The sequence below is a fragment of the Medicago truncatula genome, chromosome 1 (genome assembly GCF_003473485.1).
Source record: "Medicago truncatula cultivar Jemalong A17 chromosome 1, MtrunA17r5.0-ANR, whole genome shotgun sequence".
Classification (NCBI taxonomy): Eukaryota; Viridiplantae; Streptophyta; class Magnoliopsida; order Fabales; family Fabaceae; genus Medicago; species Medicago truncatula.
The window spans coordinates 50,946,879-50,969,325 of record NC_053042.1 but is presented as its reverse complement, the minus strand read 5'-3'; the positions used below and the strand labels follow the sequence as shown (position 1 = coordinate 50,969,325).

Genomic DNA, 22,447 nt, shown 5'->3' with positions numbered 1-22,447 from the left:
TTTTTCCTTACAATTTAGGATGGAGTGAGTAAATTATTTAAGGGATTTAAAATCAATTCCACTAGAACCAATGTAATTTGGTGTTTTACCATAATTTTGTAATCATGCAAATGTAAATTGAATACTGAGAAAAATCAAAATTACATTATAGCTCTTACAGCAAAAATGATAACCAACTTTCTTGTATTATATAAGGCAGAAAGGTTGAAGATTTCAAGATAAGAAACTTTCTTGTATTGGAGAGAGAAAAACATTGTCCCAAAAGGCCTTAGCTTAAGGCAAAAAGGTTGATCTACCAAAAGTGAGTTATGCATATCAATTGATGCAATGGCTCTCTTTCTCAAGGTTAAAAAGCTAGCTTATAGTTTATAGTAGATAGTTCATAAGTTCATTTGACAAAAAAATCTTGTTTGGTAACGCTCTTTTCACCACGAACTTATAATTTATTTTTCAGACGCTATTCACATTTGAGGTTATAGCTTATAGCTTATAGCTTATCGGTTGCCCCTACCAAATATACCAAAACAATTTCGGAACTTGTGTAACAACCATTAAAGTGTAAAAAAGATATTGCTCTTTTCAAATTCAATTTTTTTTTCTTTTCTTAAGCAATTGTGTCACGAGCATCGGTTAGCATGAAGATATTTTATACAAACTTTTTTGAAGAATTTGTGGTGTGCAAAATATAACATGGAATACGACGATTAACCCATAATGAACTTTATAATTACACAATACACTTACTAATTAACTCACAAGTACATGATCACAAGAAATAATTATTATTAGTAATAGTAATTAGTAACACAAAAACATCTCATGATGATTGCTACTATTGCAATCTAAAACAGTACAACACAAACACATAAAGGAAAAACATTTCCTTACTCATGAAGAAAGGAAGCCAAATGCTTGATCAATTTTTGACCACTCTCAGATTCAGGATGAAAGATATGATAAACATGATCTTCATCTTCTTCTTCAAACAATTCCAATTTCCCTTTCCAACCACTCTTCTTCACAAGCTCATAATACCAAACCCCTCTCTCCCTAATTCCATCTTTCCCAGCAACACAAATAATAATCCTGTCACAACCAAGTCCATCCAAACTAGGTGCCCCTATACCCACAGGATTAATCATAGGATTATCAATCCCACCGGGTGCTGAAGGATACACAAAATTCCAAACAGAATAGTGGAAATCTTTATCAGAACTCTTAAGTTTAACACTTTCTAATCCAACAGGGTATGAACTATAGAAATAAGGCTGTTGTAAAATAGCTCCTAATAGTTTAACACCATTAGGTAAAGCTTCAGAGCCAGCACGCATAGCGATGTTATGAACTATGTTACCACCAGCACTATCACCACCAATGAAAACTCTGTTGAAATCACCGTGGTTAATTAACCATGATTCCGGGTTAACGGGGTTTGGGGCAGAATTGGAAGCAACCCATTGGAGTGAGTTCCAACAATCATTATAACAAGCAGGTAGAGGGTGTTCTGGAGCAAGTCTGTATTCAACAGAAACAACTATTGAATTTGCTTGCGGAACGAAGACGTTGAAGTGTTCGTGGTAGAGTTTGGAGAAAGCGGATTCAAAGAAGAAACCACCGCCATGGAAGAAGACCAAGATGGGAAGTTTTGTAGTGGGGTTTTTGGGGAGGTAGATACGAGCAGAGATGTTGGGGTTTTGAGAGATGATGATGTCTTTGGATGGTGAATTTGGGTGGTCGGGATTGGGTGGTACTGTCGGTGCTTGCCGTGGACGGTCGACGGTGCCGTCGCTGTAGACTGTGATATAGGTAGGAATTTCTGAGATGATGTGTTTTGTTGCATCGGTGGTGATGGATGCCATTGATTCAGAGTTGTTAGAAACAGGGGAGTGTTTGGATTTTTATAAGAGTAGTGATTATGTGATGACAAGTCCAACCTGATCTGGTTAGAACACGCAATAAAATTAGTACTCCCTCGTCCCTAATTATAACACCCTTTTGAGAATTTTTTTTGTCCTTTTTATGAGACCCATTTGTTATTTCCAACTACATTAATTATTTATTTACATACATGCCCCTATTTATTATACATCTTTTTCTTCAATCAACAATAAATAACATGTTGAAAACATAAACTAACCTTCTTTCTTAAAGGATAAAATTGTAAAAACAATAGTGATTACAAACAACTTTAATACAAATATCCACTATCTTAATTCCCGTGATTTTGGCAAAAGGGTCTTATATATAGGGACAGAGGGAGTAATATTCTATAGATATGTGTGTAATAACTTTTTAAAGCATAATAATTGACTTAGACCGTTACAATATTCATTTTTTCAATTCTCAGCACTCCACATCATTTTCTCTCTTTTAATTCAACACACATTCAATTTTTACTTTTCCAATGATTTTTTCATTCAACACTCTACTCCACCATCTTTTATTTCTTATTCTCTTATTTAATTTTATATTTTTGTTTTTATAATTACATAAAATGACAATTATCGATTATAATTAAATTAAAATAAAGAAACACTTAACAATTTTTTTCTTTTGTAAAAACAAAATTTATTTAAATAATTTATTTATTTTTTTAACTTAAAATGCAATACAACAAACTAAGCACGCGACACACAAATAGCTTAAAATGCAAGATAACAAACAAGCACACAACACACAAGTAATTTATTTAGTACGATACAAATCATCTTCAATCACGAAACATTCCAAACTTTGTTCATATGTGCTTCACTAGATCTGCTTGCAATTCGTGATGAACATTTGGATCACGCAACTCAGATCTAGCACGCACATGATTTGCAAAAGTAGGTAACACCTCGGTCGAGTATGGTTGCGGTGTACTAGAACCACTTCCCTCAGATTGCTCAAAATCGGTCCAACGTTGAGCATATGTATCTCGTTCATCCTCAACAATCATATTATGTAATATGATGCATGACCTCATGATGATACCCAAATCAGCTATGTCCCACAAGCGAGCTGGTTCACGAATGATTTTAAATCGAGCTTGAAGCACTCCAAAAGCACGTTCGATGTCTTTCCGACATGCCTCCTGATGTTTTGAAAATAACTTATCGGGTTCACTTTGAGAAAATCTAATTGATTTGACGAAAGTTGGATAAGAAGGGTAGATACCATCAGGTAGATAGTATGCCATATTATAGGGACGTTGATTCACAAAGAAATTCATCATTGGAGCCTTTCCCTGTTCCACATCATCAAACACCGGTGACCGGTCTAGAACGTTGATATCGTTCAACGTTCCTGGACATCCAAAAAAGGCATGCCAGATCCATAGATTATGAGATGCAACTGCTTCAAGAATAACTGTGGTGGTTCCCTTATCCCCCCCTGGTAAATTGACCTTCCCATGCTTTAGGACAATTTTTCCACTCCCAGTGCATGGAATCAATACTCCCGATCATCCCTGTGAAACCCCGCATTTCACTAACATGTAGTATTCTTTGAAGGTCATCTTGGGTTGGTGCTCTCAGGTACACTTGCTCATACAATCGTATGATTCCTTTACAGAATCTACGTAAGCACTTCAATGTTGTAGTACCTCCTATTTTGATGTATTCATCGACCGCATCTGCTGCCACACCATATGCTAACATTCGCATTGATGTGGTACATTTTGCTAACGGTGATATACCTTCTTTGTTGGCGGCATCAACTCGCTGGGTGAAGTAGTTATCACTAATTGAAAGTTCTCCAACGATTCGAAGGAAAACGTGTTTTTGCATCCAGTACCGACGACGAAACATTGCATCGTCATATGTAGGCTCATTGGCAAAGTAGTCGTCAATGAGTCTTTGGTTTGCTGCTACATGATATTTTCTACTATGAGATCCACTACCTCCCTCTATTTTTTTTACGACACTGAATAAATCGGTTGACGATATAAGTGTCTTCAACATCACGTTTTTGGAAGTAGGCTTCAACATCGGTTGACGATAGTTATTTTGGAAGTAGATATGAATGAGATTTGTGAAATTGGAAGTAGATATGAATGAGATTTGTGAAATTGAAAGTAGATATGAGTCCCTATATATAAGTACATTGTGTGGTGGACACTGATGGATTTGAAATAAGTTATTGTAGGTGAAATAATGGGCACACAGTGGGCATAATTATTAAAGCAAATAGTAGGTGAAATAATGGAGACACAGTGGGCATAATTATTAAAGCAAATTGTAGGTGAAATAATGGGCACACAGTGGGCATAATTATTAAAGCAAATAGTAGGTGAAATAAGTCATTGGGGACTAGACAACACTAGGGACCATCACTGAGGACTAGACAACACTGACAATTATTAAAGCAAACATTGGGGTCTAAACAACACTGACAATTTTGACCGAATACAAACAAATATTGGATTGCAATTAATTTCAAAACAGCTCACGCTCCAACTTTTCCAACAGCTCTTTTTTCCGGTCATCGAGATACTCTTCGGAACTTAACTTTACATACAGTTTCATTTTCTTCAATCTGTTTTTCTCCTGTTGCACCAAGGTGAACTCTTTCAATTGTTCAATCTCTTGCACCTTGATTTCTTTGAATTCAATCCACTCCTTTTCCACTTCCTCCAAGGCAGCAGTGTCCTTGCTTTTCTTTTTACCTTTTTTTTAGCTGCCTCCCTACTGATTGGACGAGCACTAGATCTTACAGAGTCGTCGTGAGATCTCTTAGATCCACTACTTCCTGACACAACATTTCCTCCCATTTAACTACCATAACGTGGTTGATCACGGAGAGCATGTCATTCTTCCTTTAAAGTAAATTGAACATTCTTCCCACATGCATATAATTCCTGGGCTTTTGCCAAAACATCATCTTCCGACCAACCGCTTCCTTGCAAACGCTTAGCGCCATCATAAGCACCAATCCATTTATTTATTAATTTGCTCATATAATTAAAACAGTTTCGGCATGCAACTACATCGCGTGGAGAATCGAATGAGCAATGCTCATTACAATACTCAGCAACTTTACCCCAATATGCGTCACTTGTCTGGTTTCTCCCGACAACACTGCATATTCCATATTTTATCCACCCACTAATTAACACCAACTTTTGTTCAGTGTTTCATGATGGTTGCTGGTTTTTCTTGCTCTTAGGAGTTGTATCCTCTGGAATTGGAGTGACTTCATTAGCTCTTGTCATTCCACCACGATTTATTTGTGATGAAAATTCAGGATATTCACCAACACTCTGAAAAATTTCATTCACCATTGGCATATAACGATTAAATGGGGGTGTTTGAGATGGATTTCCCATCATAGATCTATAATATGGATGAAAGTTGTTTGGAACAGAGGATGAGTGATTGAAATTTGAGGCAAAATCAAAATTAGGCATGTTTTGAGGATGTTGGTTGGGGAATTGATTTGGGTTTTGAGGATGTTGGTTGAGAAATTGATTTGAGTGTTGATAATTGTTGGGATTTTGGTAGCCAAATGAGTAATCAGAAGAATTTTGGGTGTTGAATTGATTGTTATTGAGATCCATTTCACTGAATAAAGACTAAAACTTCAAAAGAAAAGCTAATAATAAGATTAAGAGAGTGAAAAATTTGGTTTTTTTTTCTGTGTCCAAATGAAATGATTCAAGTCTCTATTTATAGATAAAAAAAAAAATCACGAATTTTGTTTAAAAAAAAAAATTATTTGCAATGAAATAATTGAGTCCAAATTATTAAGAAGATAAAAATCCAAGCAGCCAATCAAAACATGCCAAGTGTCACATCATTTATCCATTTCTCTTTCTCTCTCCGCGCTTCCAGTCTCTCACGCGCCTGTTTCATGCAATCGCGTCGCGCCACGTGTCTGTGCGGGCCAGGCTTTCAACTAGTTGAACTTGTTCATCATCTCTTTCCTCCAACTCGGTTTTTTTTTTCCAATTTCAACACCCCCCACTACAATGATTCAACATGTTGAATGACACTTTCAACAAGCCATTGCACTTGGTCTTAGATTAAGCTCAATACGCTTGTAAGAGAATCCATTTTAAAAAAATTTCCTTTTTCCATAAAGAGTCATGCTAACGAGCACGAAAAAAGTGAGTTAAGATCCGCTTCATTTATAATTCTCTCCATTTTATTTATTTGTTGAGCAAAAAATCTTTAAAAATGTATAAAATAATATGCAGATGGGACCCATTTAATGGAAGCATTTACTATCATTTTTTTGTGTACATCTCTCTCTAAATTGTATACTCTATTTAATTTGATAAATGAAGAGGATCTTTACTCGAGAAAAGTAGAACACGCAGTAAAGAAAGTTACTACTACCTCCGTCTCTAATTATAAGACCCTTTTTATAGGATATCTTTGCTATTTCCAACTACATTAATTATTTGTTTACATATATGCCCCTATTTATTATACATCTTTTTCTTCAATAATCAACAATAAATATCATGTTGAAAACATAAACTACCTCTCTCTAAAGGACAAAATTGTGAAAACAATAGTGATTACAAACATCTTTAATACCAATATCGATTATCTTAATTCTCGTGATTTTGACAAAAAGGTCTTAGATATAGGGACAGAGGTATTATATATCTTTAGGAGTTATCCTCTCCATATATAATTCTCTTCATTTTTTTCATTTTGGTGAGATAAAGACAAAAAAAAATTGAAAAAAATATAAAAAAATTAATGCAGGCGGGACCCATTTAATGGAAGCATTTACTATCACTTTTTTGTGTCCATCTCTCTCCAAATTGTATACTTCATTTAATTTAATAAATGGAGATGATCTTTACTCATATCTTTAGAGAGAAAGCTGAAATAAGAAAGTTTGAAGTTGAAAATAACATTTTTTATACTTTTGAGGATTTGACGGTTCCAATGTTACTATATTTGTTTCCTCAACCAATATTTTGGGTACTAGTTAAGGATGGGAATAGGCTAGGTCGAGCTAGGATTTGCAAGGCCTGAGCCTGGCCTGTCAAATTCTTTGAAGGTCTAAGTCTGGCCTTCTGAAAGTGAAAGTCTGATACGACCTGCTAGTCTGTTTAAAAGTCTATTTCATATGAACATCTTTAAATAAGCAATGTGATCTAAGTTTAAATAGACTAGCGAACTAATATATCATTTATATTAAACTCTCTTTTGATAATCAACATGAGTTTTTAAGAAATTTGACTATATATTTGATCATATTTCAATTCTAGTTTATAATAATATGTTTAAATATGAAGAAAAAAAATTAATGTATACTAATAAGCTTGAATTATTGAAAAAGTTAACAAATTTTTATTTTAATTCAAGGTAGAAAATATAATATAATAATAAATAATATTATTCATATTTACTTCAATATGCCGACCTAATATGCCTAAGAGGCTTTTATAATAATTCGTTTTTTCAATGGTCGGTTCTTGTATGAGTCTCTTATTGGTTTTTATTCTTCAGGTGTTCTGCCTATATACGGCGCCTTTCGTTTGCATCGTTTCACTGGTCTTTGTTCGTCTTGAGCAGAGATATAGTTTTTAATAAAATTTGCTAATTCAAAAAAAAAATGGCATGTGGACTAACCTTTTAAGTTAAATAGTCTTCTAAAAAAGGTTAGGCCTCCTCTATTTAAGAAAAAAGTCTAGCCTAACTGATAAGTGTCAAAAAAGTAGTATTTCAAATGATTATTTACGGCACGTTTGTTACTTGTTTCACAAGTTATTCAGGGAAAAGCCGAGAGAAAAGTGATTATTGATCTATTACGTTTTATTCATCTTACTCTACCCATTTATGCAGGAATTGAGTGCCAAAACATCAAGCAAGGACCAAAAAGAACAAAAGTGGGCAAAAGCTACTTCGCCATGGCGAGCAGAAATCCTGCCAGGCAAAATATTTCGCTAGGCGAGTAGTTCCAGAGAGTTGGAAAAACAGGACAAGAGTACTTCGCCATGGCGAGCAGAAATTCTGTCAGGCGAAAAAAAAGGCGATTTTATCTGATCAAAGTGATGTGGTAGAAACCCACTGGAAAAGAAAGCTCAAGTCGCCATGGCGAGCCAAACTTCGCCAGGCGAAATGTCACTTTTTCAGCATATGTATAAAAGCTCATTTCTGTCATTTCAGACAGAATCATCAAAACATAAGCCACTTAAGGAAGAGAGAAAACAGGGGAAACATAGAGAGATCATTAAGGAGCAAGGGGCACAAGGATTGAAGGGATTCACAGGATCATTGAGACATCATGGCTTGCTTCTATTCCATCTCTTCTTTTCTCCCTGTAAGGTTACCATGACAATGAGTAGCTAAACTCTTTTTGTTGGGATTAAATGTAGTTAACTTTATTAGTATGTATTCCCTTTGATTTAGATGTTGTGTGATTCTAAATTATCTTAAGATATTGATGTTATTCTTGTTTTTCATTTCTATCCTATGAATTTGAATTGTTATTGAAAAATACTTTTTGAATCTAGTTGAGAATAATCTTCTATCAATGCTTAGGTTCTAGACATGGAACTTAGGTTTGATAATCACTTTGAATATTGAAACTTAAAGCTTTCGTATCATTGTATAGTTTGGGAAATCAACTATATAACAATATAATTGACTATTGAAAAGTTTAATAGTTTAGGAAATCGACGATTAGACGACTCAATAAAAATTACGACATCATTTGGACACGAATGATGTTGTTGAGCAATATGTGATAATATCAATTGATAATTAGAATTCGCAACACTAATCTTAGAATACGTATATGTAGGTCGATGAAGTTTAATCTCAACATAATCATTTCCCTGTTAACTCTCATATCTCTCACAAGTCCGTAGTTTTATAGTTCATGAAACAAAACAGTATCGAATCCTTAGCTCAGAACGATACCGATTGTTGAACGGCTTAGAATATCACATCAGTTCATGTGGAGACGATAACAAAAATATTTACTTTTAATACTACATCACTAACCTGACCTGTTGTAGGCTAAGTCGTAGGCTGGCCTGGCCTATTTCTATCCCTAGTACTAGTCAGCATTTTCTTTTCCATAAAAATATTCAACTTTATTACTTTAAATGTATATTCATTATCGTGGAAAATATGATATACTCCCTCTGTTGCATAATAATTGAGACATTTGTAAAAAAATATTGTCCAAAAATATTGATTCATTTCACTTTTCAAAACAACATTAATTACTTTTTTTCAATGATAATTCTAATTAATACTACATTCACCACGCCAATTCAATATATTCTAATTTATATTTATGATAAAGAAGAATGCACCAATACTTGACAAAAACACTCAAAATCATTCCTCTCTCTCTCTTTCATTTATATACTTTTGTTAATATGTGTGAAATGGTTAACTGGTTCACTTAAACTGGGACGGAGGGAATACATGTTGGCTCTTCTTGATAAATATATTATATGTGTTTGTCTAATATGTGTGGGTATCTCGGTATTCTTGATAAATATAATATATGTGTTTGTCCTATACTCCATCTGTTGTCAATTATAAGCAAATTTAACTTTTTAGATTCATTCGATTAATTATGTATGTGGTCCATAATTAATGATGTATGTGATCCATAATATGAACCACATACATCATTAATTGAATGAATCTAAAAAAATCAAATTTGTTTATAGTTGACAACGGATGAATCACGTACATCATTAATTAAATGAATCTAAAAAATTAAATTTACTTATAATTGGCAACGGAGGGAGTATGTGTGGATACCTAGGTATCTACTAAATGGACAATCCACACATTTTGAGATATTCATAAATATGTTTGTCATCTTTATTCATAGAGCTCAAAATCAATGGGATTTGAATCCAATTCCACTAAATCAATGTAATCTTTGTATATTTTTTTTCTTTCCATAAATTGGTAAACTATATATTCTTGTATGTAGAATATTTTATTTTATTAGACACTAATTTTTCTTTCGACATAGGTCGATAATGATTCAACTAATATCCAACAAGGCGGCTTGAAAAAGAATTTTTATGTCAATATTTGGACAACTTTTTTTGGATAATATGTAAGTAAATGTGTATCAACACTTTATAAGTCCCAAAACTTTCCCTAGTGGATGATATATAACTATTAGTGAGTTCCAATTAAGAACAAATTGTTTGGAGAATTTGAATTTGAATTCTGGCCGAAACAATTATTGTTTAGACTTCAGACTAAATTCCAAAAACAATATAACATAACATAAGTACAGATTAAATTCAGTTGGTCATATTCTCGTAGTTACTATATATCATTTTAGCATGACTGCAAAGTTCGTCGTCAATATCCTTCTTTGAATAACATAGGATTCATAATTTGTCTTATACTAGGGTATTTGAAATATCTTAAAACCAGTTGCATCACATTAGCTTGAACTATAATTTTATAATTACGCAAATGTGAATTGCATACTAAGAAAAAACAAAATTACAATATAAGGTATATAAATCATACGGAACGTAGGCTAATTACAATAGACGGTATATAAATTATAGTACATTTATGAAGATGATTCCCCAAAGCTTCTTATACATTTAAAAGAATAATTATGGAAAAAATAAAGAGTAAATTACACTCCCCTCCCCTCCCCTCAAAGATGCTTGAATTACATTCCCCTTCCTTCTTATGTTAAACTATACACTCTCCTCCCTTGAAAAGAAAAATTTATATTCTCCTCCCCTATAAGATGTTTGAATTACAACCGTCTCCCTTAATAATTAAATATGCAATGCACTTTAATCTATTTTTAACTTAAATAAATATTTTTATGATATATATTAATTTTGAACCACCAATTAAGAAAAGAAAATTCATTTCTTTATAATTTAAATATGAATGATAATTAAATTTAAATATTTTGCTATTAGTTTTATATTTTAGAGTATAAAATTAACTTTTAAATAACCATACTTTATTGTATTTAGTTATTTTTCACATATTTTTATTTTATTTTGGGTTGTTTCATATTTTATTTTTGGGTTTAAAACTATATGTTAATGAAATTGTGAATAAAAAATAGCGAAAAATATGTATTCAAATTTTAGTTATATTAAAATAGCCCGTAATACTATTTTTTTTCCAAAGTGTGTTAGATTATAATTTTTTGCTAGATTATTAAAAATAATTTTTTTTATTGAGGGATTAAAGTGTAGATTTTAACATAAGAGGGAAGAGGAATGTAACAAGCTTCTCTTAGAGGAGGGGGATGAAATATTTTTTAATATATTTTGAATAAGAGGAGAGGTGAGTATATATTTTAACTTAAAAGGAAAGGAGAGTGTAATTTAAACATCTTTAAGAGAAGGGGAGTGTAATTTACTCAAAAACAAATTGTTGCCTCTAAACAAATGGGGTCATGTACGATTGCACATCCTAAACGTCAAGAGGGCCTCCATTGGATAGTAACGATATATGTTCTCTTTTCATATGTGCACGACCATCCGTCGGTTGAGTATTTGATGGCAATGTAATATCCAACAAGGCTTGAAATAGAATTTTGATGGCAATGTGGAAACCTTGTTTTGTATAATATATAAGTAAATGTATCAACACTTTATAAGTCCCAAAACTTTCCCCAACTCTAGTGGATGATATATAATAAGTACCACTAGTGAGCTTCGATCAAGAACAAATTGTTTGGGAAAATTTGAGCTTGAATTCTGGCCGGAACAATTATCGTTGTTCAGACTTCACTTAACTTTTGACTAAATTCCAAAAAAATATAACATAAGCACAGATTAAACTCAGTTGGCCATATTCTCTTAGTTACTGTATATCATTTTAACATGACTTCAATGTTTGTTGTCAATTTCTACTGTGAATAACATAGGATTCATAATTTGTCTTTATATTAGGGCATTTGAAACATCTTAAAACCAGTTGCATCACATTAGCCTGAACTATAATGTTATAATTATGCAAATGTAATTGCATACCAAGAAAAAACAAAATTTCAATATAAGGTATATAAATCAAACTGAACGTAGGCTAATTTTGTGGTGTTATGTGCAGCGGCAAAGCTACCCATTATTTTACAAAGGGATAACCATTTTTTTTCTGCTTTCAATAAACTTAAATGATATGGTTTTCACATGATAACTCAGATAACCAAATGATCGAAGCATATGACCACAATTTTACAAAGGGATAACCATTTTTTTCCTGCTTTCAAAATTACCCAGCTATAAGTTTATAATCTACTCTCATTATTTAATTAGTACAAGCAGCAGAGGTTGCGGGTTTAGGGACATATCTCACCCATGAGTTAGAACCAAACCTTTTTCTACCCCCACTAGGCTATGGGCAACAACAATCTTAGTTCTTTTAATAAAAATTACAGTACAATTGGACAGATTAGATAAAATGTCTATGCAATCTAGAATAATATTTTACATCTCAACCATCCAAATAAGACCTTGGATAATTCTAGGACTCCTCTATGGTCTCTAGATTCAAATTCAGATTCCTTAAAGCATCCTCCATCCACATTCAAATTCAGATTCATCACACCTGGTGGAGGGGGACACCAAAATTCAGCATCAGATCTCACTGTAACTGTAGCAATTGCAGAATGGTTTGAACAATTGAGCTCTTAAGTGAACTCCAAAATTGAAATAGATATTTGGATAGGATTCAATTGCTGATTTTGGAACACCATCTGGTTCCTAACCTGCCAAATCTTCCAAAAGGTGATACAAAAAAAATTGAGCTGATAGTTAGTCTTTTTTATCAACTAATCAGACATCTGGACTTTCAAGCACAAACGAGTAAGAACATGATGTCCTTAGGGAATTTGATTGACTCTACTAGCATTGTCGAATATAACTATATATAACCAAAATTTTACAAAGGCGTAACCATATGTTTTTCTTGCGTGCAAAATTGGTCGTATATAAGTTGACCATACTCCTAGCTACCTAATCCATCTGCCTTCATACAAAAGCCACTTTTAGTCAAAGAGTCTTCTAAAGAGTTAGCTTCTACGTTGATATGACAAAATGAAACACTCTTCAAAACGGTCAAATGGATCTTCTTATAAAAACAGGAAACTAATTCATAAAAGTTCAAATTACATTGTATTATGTTCCTAACATCATTAACCTAAATAGTTCATTCAAGCCCGGCATAAATTAAATATGCATCAATAACATAAGTCAGAGGCAATAATTAATACTTTAATTGATTAATAACTCAAAGTGTATTTACTTAAATCCTCCTATTTTATTAACCCAAGATTTTAGTTTCATGGATGCAAGGATGATGAAACTTCTTGTCCATGGTCATCAACTAGCCAAAAGCACCATTCCATCCTACTAAAAATATCCATAAGCATGGCCCATGAAACAAGAGTTAACCGGCCACTAAAAGTGATTAACAATAATGGTTATTGATTTTTGGGGTCAATCCAAATTCAATTCTATGAAAAGAAAACATTTGCATCTGACCCATTCTTGGTTGTAAAACGTACTGATTACCAATTGTGGAAAAACAAGATTCAAAACACAAGAAAACCTAAATGTAAACCTTCAACCCATGATGAAGAGATAGAGATCACCTTCAACCCATGATGAAGAGAGTGAATCAATTGTGATTGGGAGGAGGCCAAGAGATTGAGTTGTCGACGCAAGTGAGGGAACACGGCGGTGAATGAGACCAATGTCCATGAGGAAACGAAGAGAGTGGGAGGAGATCGAGCGGTTGGGAGGAGACAAAGACGATGGGCTTCATCCCCGAACTTAGGGAAAGAGGGATCGAACTGAGAGCAAGGGCACAAAGTTTCAGATTTTTTTAATTTTAATTTTGTTTTGTTTACTTTTATTTTAAATAAAACAAAAAAAAATCCACTATGACAAATGATGCCACATAGGATGTGTGTATGGTTCAAAAAGGGTGTCTACCTAAAATTATCCTTGTTTATGGGATCAAAATTTTCGAAATAAGGTATAATACATCTATCAAACAAATTAATATCTTTTGACTTTCTCACTTCTACTAATTTTTGACAAATAAGCACATTTGTGGTAGCTAAATATATTTTATTGGGTAGCTAATTACAAGATATGCCAAATTATTCAAATAAGAGTAAAAAGAATGGGGCAGCCAAAGCTACTGCATAGATGGTACACCTAGTGAGTAGAAGCACTATCGAGGGTACACCTGAGTGATGGATGCATCATCAACAGAAACTGCAACCGATTGGCTTTTAGATGTAGACTTGTCTGAGCTATCAAAATCTTTTGTTGCAAAGCTTTGATCAGTTTTGCTACTAATATAACCCGCTGGTCGTTGAGGTGGTTCAAGAGTAACAGAATGGCTACTTAGCAGTAAAACTACTGTCTGCATCGATGGTCTTTGATCTGGATCTTCTTGAACACAACATAACCCAACATGGATGCATCTTGTTACTTCAACACTTGTGTATGAATCTCTCAATGTCATGTCCAGTAACTCTAATGGTGTCCCATCATTCCATTTTTTCCAAGCCTGAAAATAATACGCTTTGTTTATTTAGGTATGAATCAAGAAACAGTCCCGTACGTGCAGCTGAGATAGTTAAAGTAGTTGGAGACATTTGATGTGTTAGGGTTCAGGATCAAACCCGCAATACCATTCTTCTCCGCACGAAGTGTTTTGAAATCAAATCAAATAATAGTAATAGTAAGAAATGAACAATAAATTTTGGTTGCCTCCAAAATTTCTATTCATTCATTACTTGATACTAAAAAATGTTCAGTTAGATCAAATTAACTCACATAGCTCAAAAGGTCCTCGGCGTAGCCTGATTCGCGAAAGGATGTGATCTTCTTTCCGGTAATTATCTCGAGAACGAGGACACCAAAGCTATACACATCTGTTTTGATAGAAAATTCTCCGTGCATTGCATACTCTGGAGACATGTAACCCCTGTAAAGAGAACAAATCCGTATGAAGTATGGACATGGATTTCAATCAAGAGAAAATGTTTGACCATTAATATTTGAGAAGCAAAAAAAAATGACTCATGCTCATATACATGCAAGAATTCTTATACATTCAATCAAAATGTTAAATCTACTTACAAATTGTTTCTTTTTTTTTAAACCAAATTAATAATAGCAGAGAACAACCAAACTAAGAAATAGTAAGGAAATGAAGCTTACAATGTTCCAACAACTCTGTTTGTGATTCCTCGAGTTTGATCAACACCAAATATTCTTGCCATCCCAAAATCTGAAATTTTGGGATTTAAATTCTCATCTAATAATATATTACTAGCTTTAAGATCGCGATGTATGATTCTAAGTCGAGAATCTTCGTGAAGATAAAGCATTCCACGGGCAATTCCTTCTATTATCTTGTATCGTCTTGGCCAATTTATCTGATGTGCTTTTTCAGGATCTGCGTATTATCATAAAATTAAAGCAACTTAAATTTAACAAACAAATTGGTTTCTAGCATGTTTGGATGTTTTTTGGGAAGGTCCCAGCAGATAGAACTATACCTTTTATCACTAAAGGTATAGTTCATTAATATGGAAACATTCTCAACTTACAATGAAACATCCAAACATGCTAGAAAATAAGAAAATGTATTTTGATGCACACACCAAATAGAAAATAGTCTAGACTTTTGTTGGGCATGAATTCATAAATGAGCATCTTTTCTTCACCATCCAAGCAAAACCCAAGAATCCTAACAAGATTTCTGTGTTGTAGTTTGGCTACCAAAACGACCTCATTCTTGAATTCTTCTATGCCTTGACCAGAACTTCTTGATAGCCTCTTCACAGCAATCTCTTGTCCATTAAACAGCATACCCTGAAAGAAGCTCTGAAGTTAAAACTCCAAACTAGTATTCCTCCGGTCTTTAATATAAGCAAAAAAGAAAATATATGTATGTACAAATGTAGATCAAATACCTTGTAAACCTCGCCAAATCCTCCTTCCCCTAATTTATTGTCACCACTGAAGTTGTTTGTGGCCGTTGCGATGGTATCGAAATCAAATTGCAAGAATTCTACCCTGGAGATTTCAACTGCCGGAAAAAAAATTACCCCAGTAAAGTAAAGCCTCTAAAATATTTCATAATTTAACTAAAACTTTCAAAAAAATAACTAGAAAACATTCAATTATTTTGTACATGTATTTCATTATCCGTTGCAACTGATACTAAATGAGGGGAAAAAAAGGAAAAGTAACAAAACAAAGCTAATTTTCAAACCATACCACTTTCTTGAGGCACTGAGTTGAACTTTATTCTTTTCATTTTAGATATGATCCAGCAGACAAACAATGTAAGCAACAAAATGATCACAATAGGAGCTACTATAGCAACAATTAACACTACTGAGTTCCGTGATTTTTTTCCTGCAAAAATTGAATCAACTTAATCATAATCACCAGCTAATCATAATTTTCATGTGAATCATAAATGCAAAGAATGGAAAGTAAGCAGGACTTTGAAAAAAAGTTTCAGGATAAATGAGCTACACCATCAAAATCAAATTATTTTTATGTCTTTGCGACCGTAAAAGATGAATTATATCAGATGTAAAAATGCAATATAGTATCAGAATTCACAGTACCTTGTGGATTTGGCCTCGGTTCATCTGGAGCAGGCACATTCAACTCATGATAAAATGGATACAACTCATACCTAATATTACAACTAGGAATAAGAACTCTTGCTCCTTGTTTTCCACTACAGCAAGATGGTATATAATTAGTTGCTATTTTGAGGCACTTTTCGCATCCTGAATTTGACAAATCCGGTGTACACTGTGCAAGTGTATACAATGTTTGAAAACTAGAAAAATTTGCCACTTTTGTTCCAAACTTCTTGTCACCTCCACCATTCACCGCCTCTACCGCGGCAGCGTTCATTGTATCCGCTAAAAGTTGCATGAACCGGTTCTGCTCCATCACAGTTCCAGTGTTCATGAGCGCAAGCACTGGAACTTCTGCAGCTACGTTGAAGAATGAAACGTTTGAGTAACGTATCATGCATTCAGCTAACCAAATAACTGATTCTTTTGCTTTAGGACATTTTTGAGGGATTTGATTGGATGCTGCAGAAACACAGTCTTTGCATTCTTTTTGTGTGCGATCTCCACGGCAGAGAAAGGCACCGTACACGGTGTTTACGGGGTTGTTGGCGCCAACTGTGGTGTAGTAGAAACCATTTTTGTTTGTGGAGTTGGATGAAAGAATAGAAAGAAGTTTGTTGAGGTTTGTTTGGTAGGTTGTGTTTGAAGAAAAAGTGTTTGTGTTTGGACAGTAACTCTGGATGAAGGATAGGTCTGTAGCTGCTTGAGTTGTTATTATGGTTATAATTAGTGTGAAGCAAAAGAAAACATAGACAGTGGTAGAGAATTTGAAGTGGTGCAGCATTTGTTTTTGATGGATCATGTTTTTTGCTCTTGATGTTCTTTGATTTTTCCTTGTTTATAATTGTATTGTGTTGCGTGTGAGTTGGTGTAAGTGATTGAATGAATCTGTGACTATATACTGCATAGATAGTAATTGTGAACATAAATGTTGACTAATAAGAACTGCCACAAAATGTTAGGAACATGCTGGAGTTGAATTGGTAAATGACTTTTTCCTTCTCCCAAGAGTTGGCACAGAAGTCTTTGTGGTGAGTGTATGTGCTAAAAGGACATGTTGGGATACAAATCTGTTTTTTTTAGCATCATTACTTTTGTTTATGTTGCGTAAATATATTGATATATTGGATTAAAAAAATAATGCTGTCCTTTTAACTCATGAATCATGATATACACGAAGACTTTGACAGTTTGACTCAGCGTCAATGCAAACCTGTCCTTTTCCTGCTAACATATTTCCACATTTCTTTTGCTCATACATCATGAATCTTCCTCGTGCAAAGGCACCTCATCGTTGTACCCTGCTATCTCCTGGTCATGTTCACACAGCTTCGACCCTTTGTTGATTGGATTGACTGACTTTAGATTGGAAGGTCCTTCAAGGCAATTAAGTTATTGGTTCTAAGGTTGAAAATATATATACGAATATGAATAGAAAAAATAAAGCTATGAAAGATCAGATATGGATGTTGACTATTGAATGCACCTTGGTCTTGGCATTTAATAGAGATTGCTTCATCCATTTTACAGAATAAAATATGGTATTCATACATCCAATGCCCGTGTGGCTATACAAGAGTGTCCGAATGCAATTATTTGAGTACTTAACCATATGCCATTAGTTCAAATCCAACCCTAATAATGCAACAACATTAAAACTCTTGAAGAACTTTACCGTCCACTGTGGTCTCAACCCAACTTGAAAGTTTAGTCTCTACAGTTACGTGCAGGTGTTGCCTATTTTACACCAAAAAATGCTAAAGTGGCTGTAGGTTTTAGCATAGCACATAAAAAAAAATTCTATAACCAGTCCGATGTCTTTTATATTATCAGTAAATATCCAAAAGTGTTAAGCCTTCTTTCAAAAAAAAAAGTGTTGAGCCTTTTACAACATTGGACATGTCATCATCTCCAGTAATTACGATTTAAATCATGTATGCATGTGTGTACATACACAACGAAAGTACTAAGTCAACTAAACAACTTGAGGTCAAAACCATGGTATCCAATGTTAAACTCAATCCTCCTTTCCACGGTAAATGTCAATTAGATATCTATTTAAATGTGTGCCAAATGTCTTTGTAGAGAAAGACTCGACAACGTGCCTCCTAGCTTCATTGCCCATTTTTTCTGCTTCCTGGGGATCATTTATCAAGTTAGCCATTGCTGAGGAAAACTCTTGTGGTGTAGGACTGCAAAGGAAGCCTGTTACACCATTCTTGATCGACTCCACAGGACCACCGCTGTTACATGCAATTACCACTTTATAAGCTGCCATTGCCTCCAAAGGAACAATCCCAAAGTGCTCATTCTGTTTCAAATATCATTATGTAAAAATTATGTTCCTACATTCAGATTTTATCAATTTTCAACGATCATACTTCACAAGGTTGCACATACCTCTGGGGTGTAAAGGACACACAGGCATTCTGAAAGAAGAGCATTCCTTTCATCTGTAGAGCAAGATGTGACAAATTTTATTTTATCAGAGACCCCCTCCTTTTCGGCTAAATCTTTTAGCTCTTCTAGGTACTCTACATTCTCCTTCAACCGTTTATCAAAGCCACCTGAAAAAATTTACGACAATAAATTCTGTACTCACAAATTGTAAACATACACAAATGCTCAAAAATGAAATAGATGAAAAAAATATCGGTGGTTCAAACATAGGACTGAGCTACTCTGCGAGAAAAATAGTCATGTATAAGTAGAGATGCAAAATGTCGGAAGAAAGACTTCAAATATAACTAACCTAAACACAAAACAGAAAGGAAACAATAAATTTAATGGTCTCTACTGTTTTACAAGCACAGACAAATATTCTTTAAAAAATACCAACTTTTATCCACTAGGTTGGGTCAACTACAACCAAATCTTAACCAAATCTTAAACTCATCACAATAAGTTGTGACAATCATTGCAGACCCATATAAATATCACCAGCTTACAACACAAGGAACATTTTCATGGATATTGATCCTTCTGCAAACTGTCCCCAACTTGTACGGCAGAGCACTTGGCTTCGTGATGACCAATAGTTAGAAGCAACTACCGTTGGATCACATCCAGAAAGCTTAGTGAGAAAAGTGCTTAAATCATATTATTACAAGTGATAAATTCCTTTCAACAATATTTGATCATTGCCTTCTGCTCAAAGTTTTAAAGAATCCACTTCATTGTTAATAATTTTTTCTATTTTACGTCGAAGACTGGGTTAATATTTATACCAAATGACATTTTCAAAATCTTCACGGCAATAATATTGTCATTCACTATCCTAGAGAAGTATCCGTGAGTTCCATTGATAAACAAATCCAAAGGACTCGTATTTCTCATTTCTTAAATTACTACCGATGTCGACGTGTCAGTGTCACGTCTGGTGTCCGTGTCAGTACTTCATAGCACAAGATAATTTACCTACAAACTGAGAAGATTTGCAAAACATTCTCTTGAAATAATATGAACAGAATAGAATTATGACACTTAACTTCAAACCAAAATATAAATTCTGTTTACATTAATAGATTGTATCTTGAAGACACCTTTGTATCAAACTTGGTCTAAGGCACAAACATCAAGATAGATACTTCCATGACAATTTATGATGCACATAGCGTCACCATAATATCTATCAATGCGAACAGAAATACAAAATCATAAGCAAAACATGCTCACCGGCAACAGTCAAAGAAGCATTTGTAATAGCTTGATGCTTAAGAACTCTGTTGGGCGAGTAAAGCATAGCAAAAGCTGAAATTGCTAATTGTATGTTCTTCTTCCTTTCAAAGCGGTTAATGGAAAGAAAGTTTGGCCTACAACAGAAGCAACAACATAAACTGTGATTCTCTAAACAAATATTTTAAAAATGGTTATAAGAACAAGCTACATGCAAGTCATTTAAAAATATTATACAAATGGTTATAAGAATAAGCTAGATGCAAGTCATTTACTTAGTGGAAGTAGGTTCATTGAATTGATCCACATTGACTGCTGGGTAAAGGACAGCTGGTCGAATTCCTTTAGCATCTAGATGTTTAAAAGTATTTGCAAAAGTAGATGCAGTGAAGTTGCTGTTAACAAGTATTGAATCGGCCATTCCTGCAATTCGGCAATGCATGATTCAGTATATGCATGAGAAGATAAGTTTGGAGGATAAAAGAAAAATAGAACAGGGATACAAAGTCAAACCAGTTGTTATTTCTTCTAAATAGTCTATGGGTTTCCTATATATCCTCCTGAGGAAAGTTGAATGTTGAGCCAGTAACAAGTCTGGAAAATGACAGTAGAATACAACCTACCAAACAAAATGAGCTAACTGAGATAAATTGAAAATACAAAACATGAATACACACACACATATTTTGCTACCTTAGTTGACCTTTTAAGTTTCAAGATGGGGATAACCACAGAGACCTGGTCTGCCAGTATTACATCAAATGAAGGCCACAGGAAAAGAACACAGAAAGCAACAAATAGGCACCGAAGGTATGCACATAATGCATGAAGACGGTAGAATATATGACGGGGAAGAAAGGAACCATAGACAGTAACTGGAAAGATACCTGAAATCATTACAAATCAAACTATATCTTAATGGCAATGTAATTTCTCAATTAAAGAAATATATAAAAACAAATGCGACACACCAAGATAAACAGATACAGAGATAGACTCACCAGCAATGGTTTCCTCAAAGCATCTATTTTTATCGTGATGTGCAGTAAAAATATGAACTTTATGACCACGAGACGCAAGTTCAACAGCTGCATCCACGACTAATCTTTCGGCTCCACCTACAAAACGATTACAAGGTTATGTGAATCAACTATAGGTATTTAAAATAATCTAGAGAAGAACATTGTAAAATATTGTTTCATTGAATCAATTTAAAAAAATAATGGAAATCCAATCCAAATTGTTGATTTTTGTTTGAATGGAATAGAAAAGAATTGGGGACACCAGTTATTACCTATGCCAAGATCTGGGTGAATAATAGCAATGTTCATTTTTGAATTCGTTTCCTTGGCGGCCATATTGAGTAAAAGTTGGAATTATAAGATGTAAACGACAGTTGCAGAAATTCACCTGATAATACCTGCAACCATAGGGTGTGTAAGGAACCAGCAAAATTAAAGTATTGCAGATTGAAACACAGTCCATTTGTCGAAAGATCAATACAAAAGAGATATGGTTATATTTGAAATTTATTTAATCATACAAATGGGCAGACTACAATATTATTATCAGACAACATTCACTGTTTACACAATCAGGTGCAAAATAATTTGAGTTGATTGCAAACAATTAAAAAAAAAACTGAAAATAAACACAACTACGGTGATCAAATCATGTTTCTAGCTATGAGAATAGAAAAAGGAAAACCTGGACGGACGGACGGACGACCAGCTCCGCCTGCGTTTGTTCGCCGGCCAGTTCAGACCCGTTACTTCGTGACCCGGATCCGGCACCCGATCCTAAAAGGAAGGAAGAAGAAGAGAAGGAGAACAAAATGAAAACGATGCAACTGTTGCAGAGTAAATTGATTAGAAAATTACCAAGGTGTTGTTCAGTTCGAACTCGGCCTCTACACTCATCTACATTTGCTACCAATTCTTAGATTAATTAATTAACTAATCAATCGATGCTGAATTTTTTTTATTTTAATTTTTACTAAAACATTTATTTATTCAAATTCAATTTAGTATTTTATATTTTTTTAATTCATTTCAGTCTTTTATTTTGTACCTGCTATTCATTTTAGTCCATAATGAAATAATAAACTTATATAAAAAGGATTAAAACGATTATAAGATAAAATATAAAAGACTAAAACGAAGCATAAAGGATTGAAATGAAT

At 33.9% G+C, this 22,447-nt stretch overlaps 4 protein-coding genes across 4 annotated transcripts; all 4 read right to left on the bottom strand.

Moving 5' to 3' along the window:
- Positions 1 to 677: 677 nt before the first annotated feature.
- LOC11422286 (2-hydroxyisoflavanone dehydratase) lies at positions 678 to 1,959 on the bottom strand. The gene has a single exon (XM_003592390.4). The coding sequence runs from the start codon at positions 1,857 to 1,859 to the stop codon at positions 885 to 887; it is 975 nt and encodes a 324-aa protein (XP_003592438.2). The 5' UTR covers positions 1,860 to 1,959; the 3' UTR covers positions 678 to 884.
- A 1,058-nt stretch (positions 1,960 to 3,017) lies between these two features.
- On the bottom strand, positions 3,018 to 3,968 carry LOC112418667 (uncharacterized). The gene is made up of 3 exons (XM_024775131.1): positions 3,386 to 3,968; positions 3,157 to 3,285; positions 3,018 to 3,073 (listed from the first exon to the last, which is right to left on the bottom strand). The coding sequence occupies exons 1-3, from the start codon at positions 3,966 to 3,968 to the stop codon at positions 3,018 to 3,020; spliced, it is 768 nt and encodes a 255-aa protein (XP_024630899.1).
- Positions 3,969 to 13,949: 9,981 nt separating this feature from the next.
- On the bottom strand, positions 13,950 to 17,703 carry LOC11414098 (cysteine-rich receptor-like protein kinase 25). The gene is made up of 7 exons (XM_003592388.4): positions 16,570 to 17,703; positions 16,211 to 16,351; positions 15,904 to 16,019; positions 15,592 to 15,802; positions 15,146 to 15,383; positions 14,759 to 14,909; positions 13,950 to 14,489 (listed from the first exon to the last, which is right to left on the bottom strand). Exons 1-7 carry the CDS (start codon positions 17,390 to 17,392, stop codon positions 14,148 to 14,150), a joined length of 2,022 nt encoding a protein of 673 aa, XP_003592436.1. The 5' UTR covers positions 17,393 to 17,703; the 3' UTR covers positions 13,950 to 14,147.
- Positions 17,704 to 18,380: 677 nt separating this feature from the next.
- On the bottom strand, positions 18,381 to 22,201 carry LOC11420245 (alpha-1,3/1,6-mannosyltransferase ALG2). Its single transcript, XM_024770512.2, has 10 exons — positions 22,146 to 22,201; positions 21,973 to 22,064; positions 21,560 to 21,685; positions 21,267 to 21,383; positions 20,959 to 21,152; positions 20,779 to 20,884; positions 20,541 to 20,688; positions 20,266 to 20,402; positions 18,991 to 19,157; positions 18,381 to 18,901 (listed from the first exon to the last, which is right to left on the bottom strand). The coding sequence occupies exons 3-10, from the start codon at positions 21,621 to 21,623 to the stop codon at positions 18,608 to 18,610; spliced, it is 1,227 nt and encodes a 408-aa protein (XP_024626280.1). The 5' UTR covers positions 21,624 to 21,685; positions 21,973 to 22,064; positions 22,146 to 22,201; the 3' UTR covers positions 18,381 to 18,607.
- Between the last annotated feature and the right edge of the window lie 246 nt (positions 22,202 to 22,447).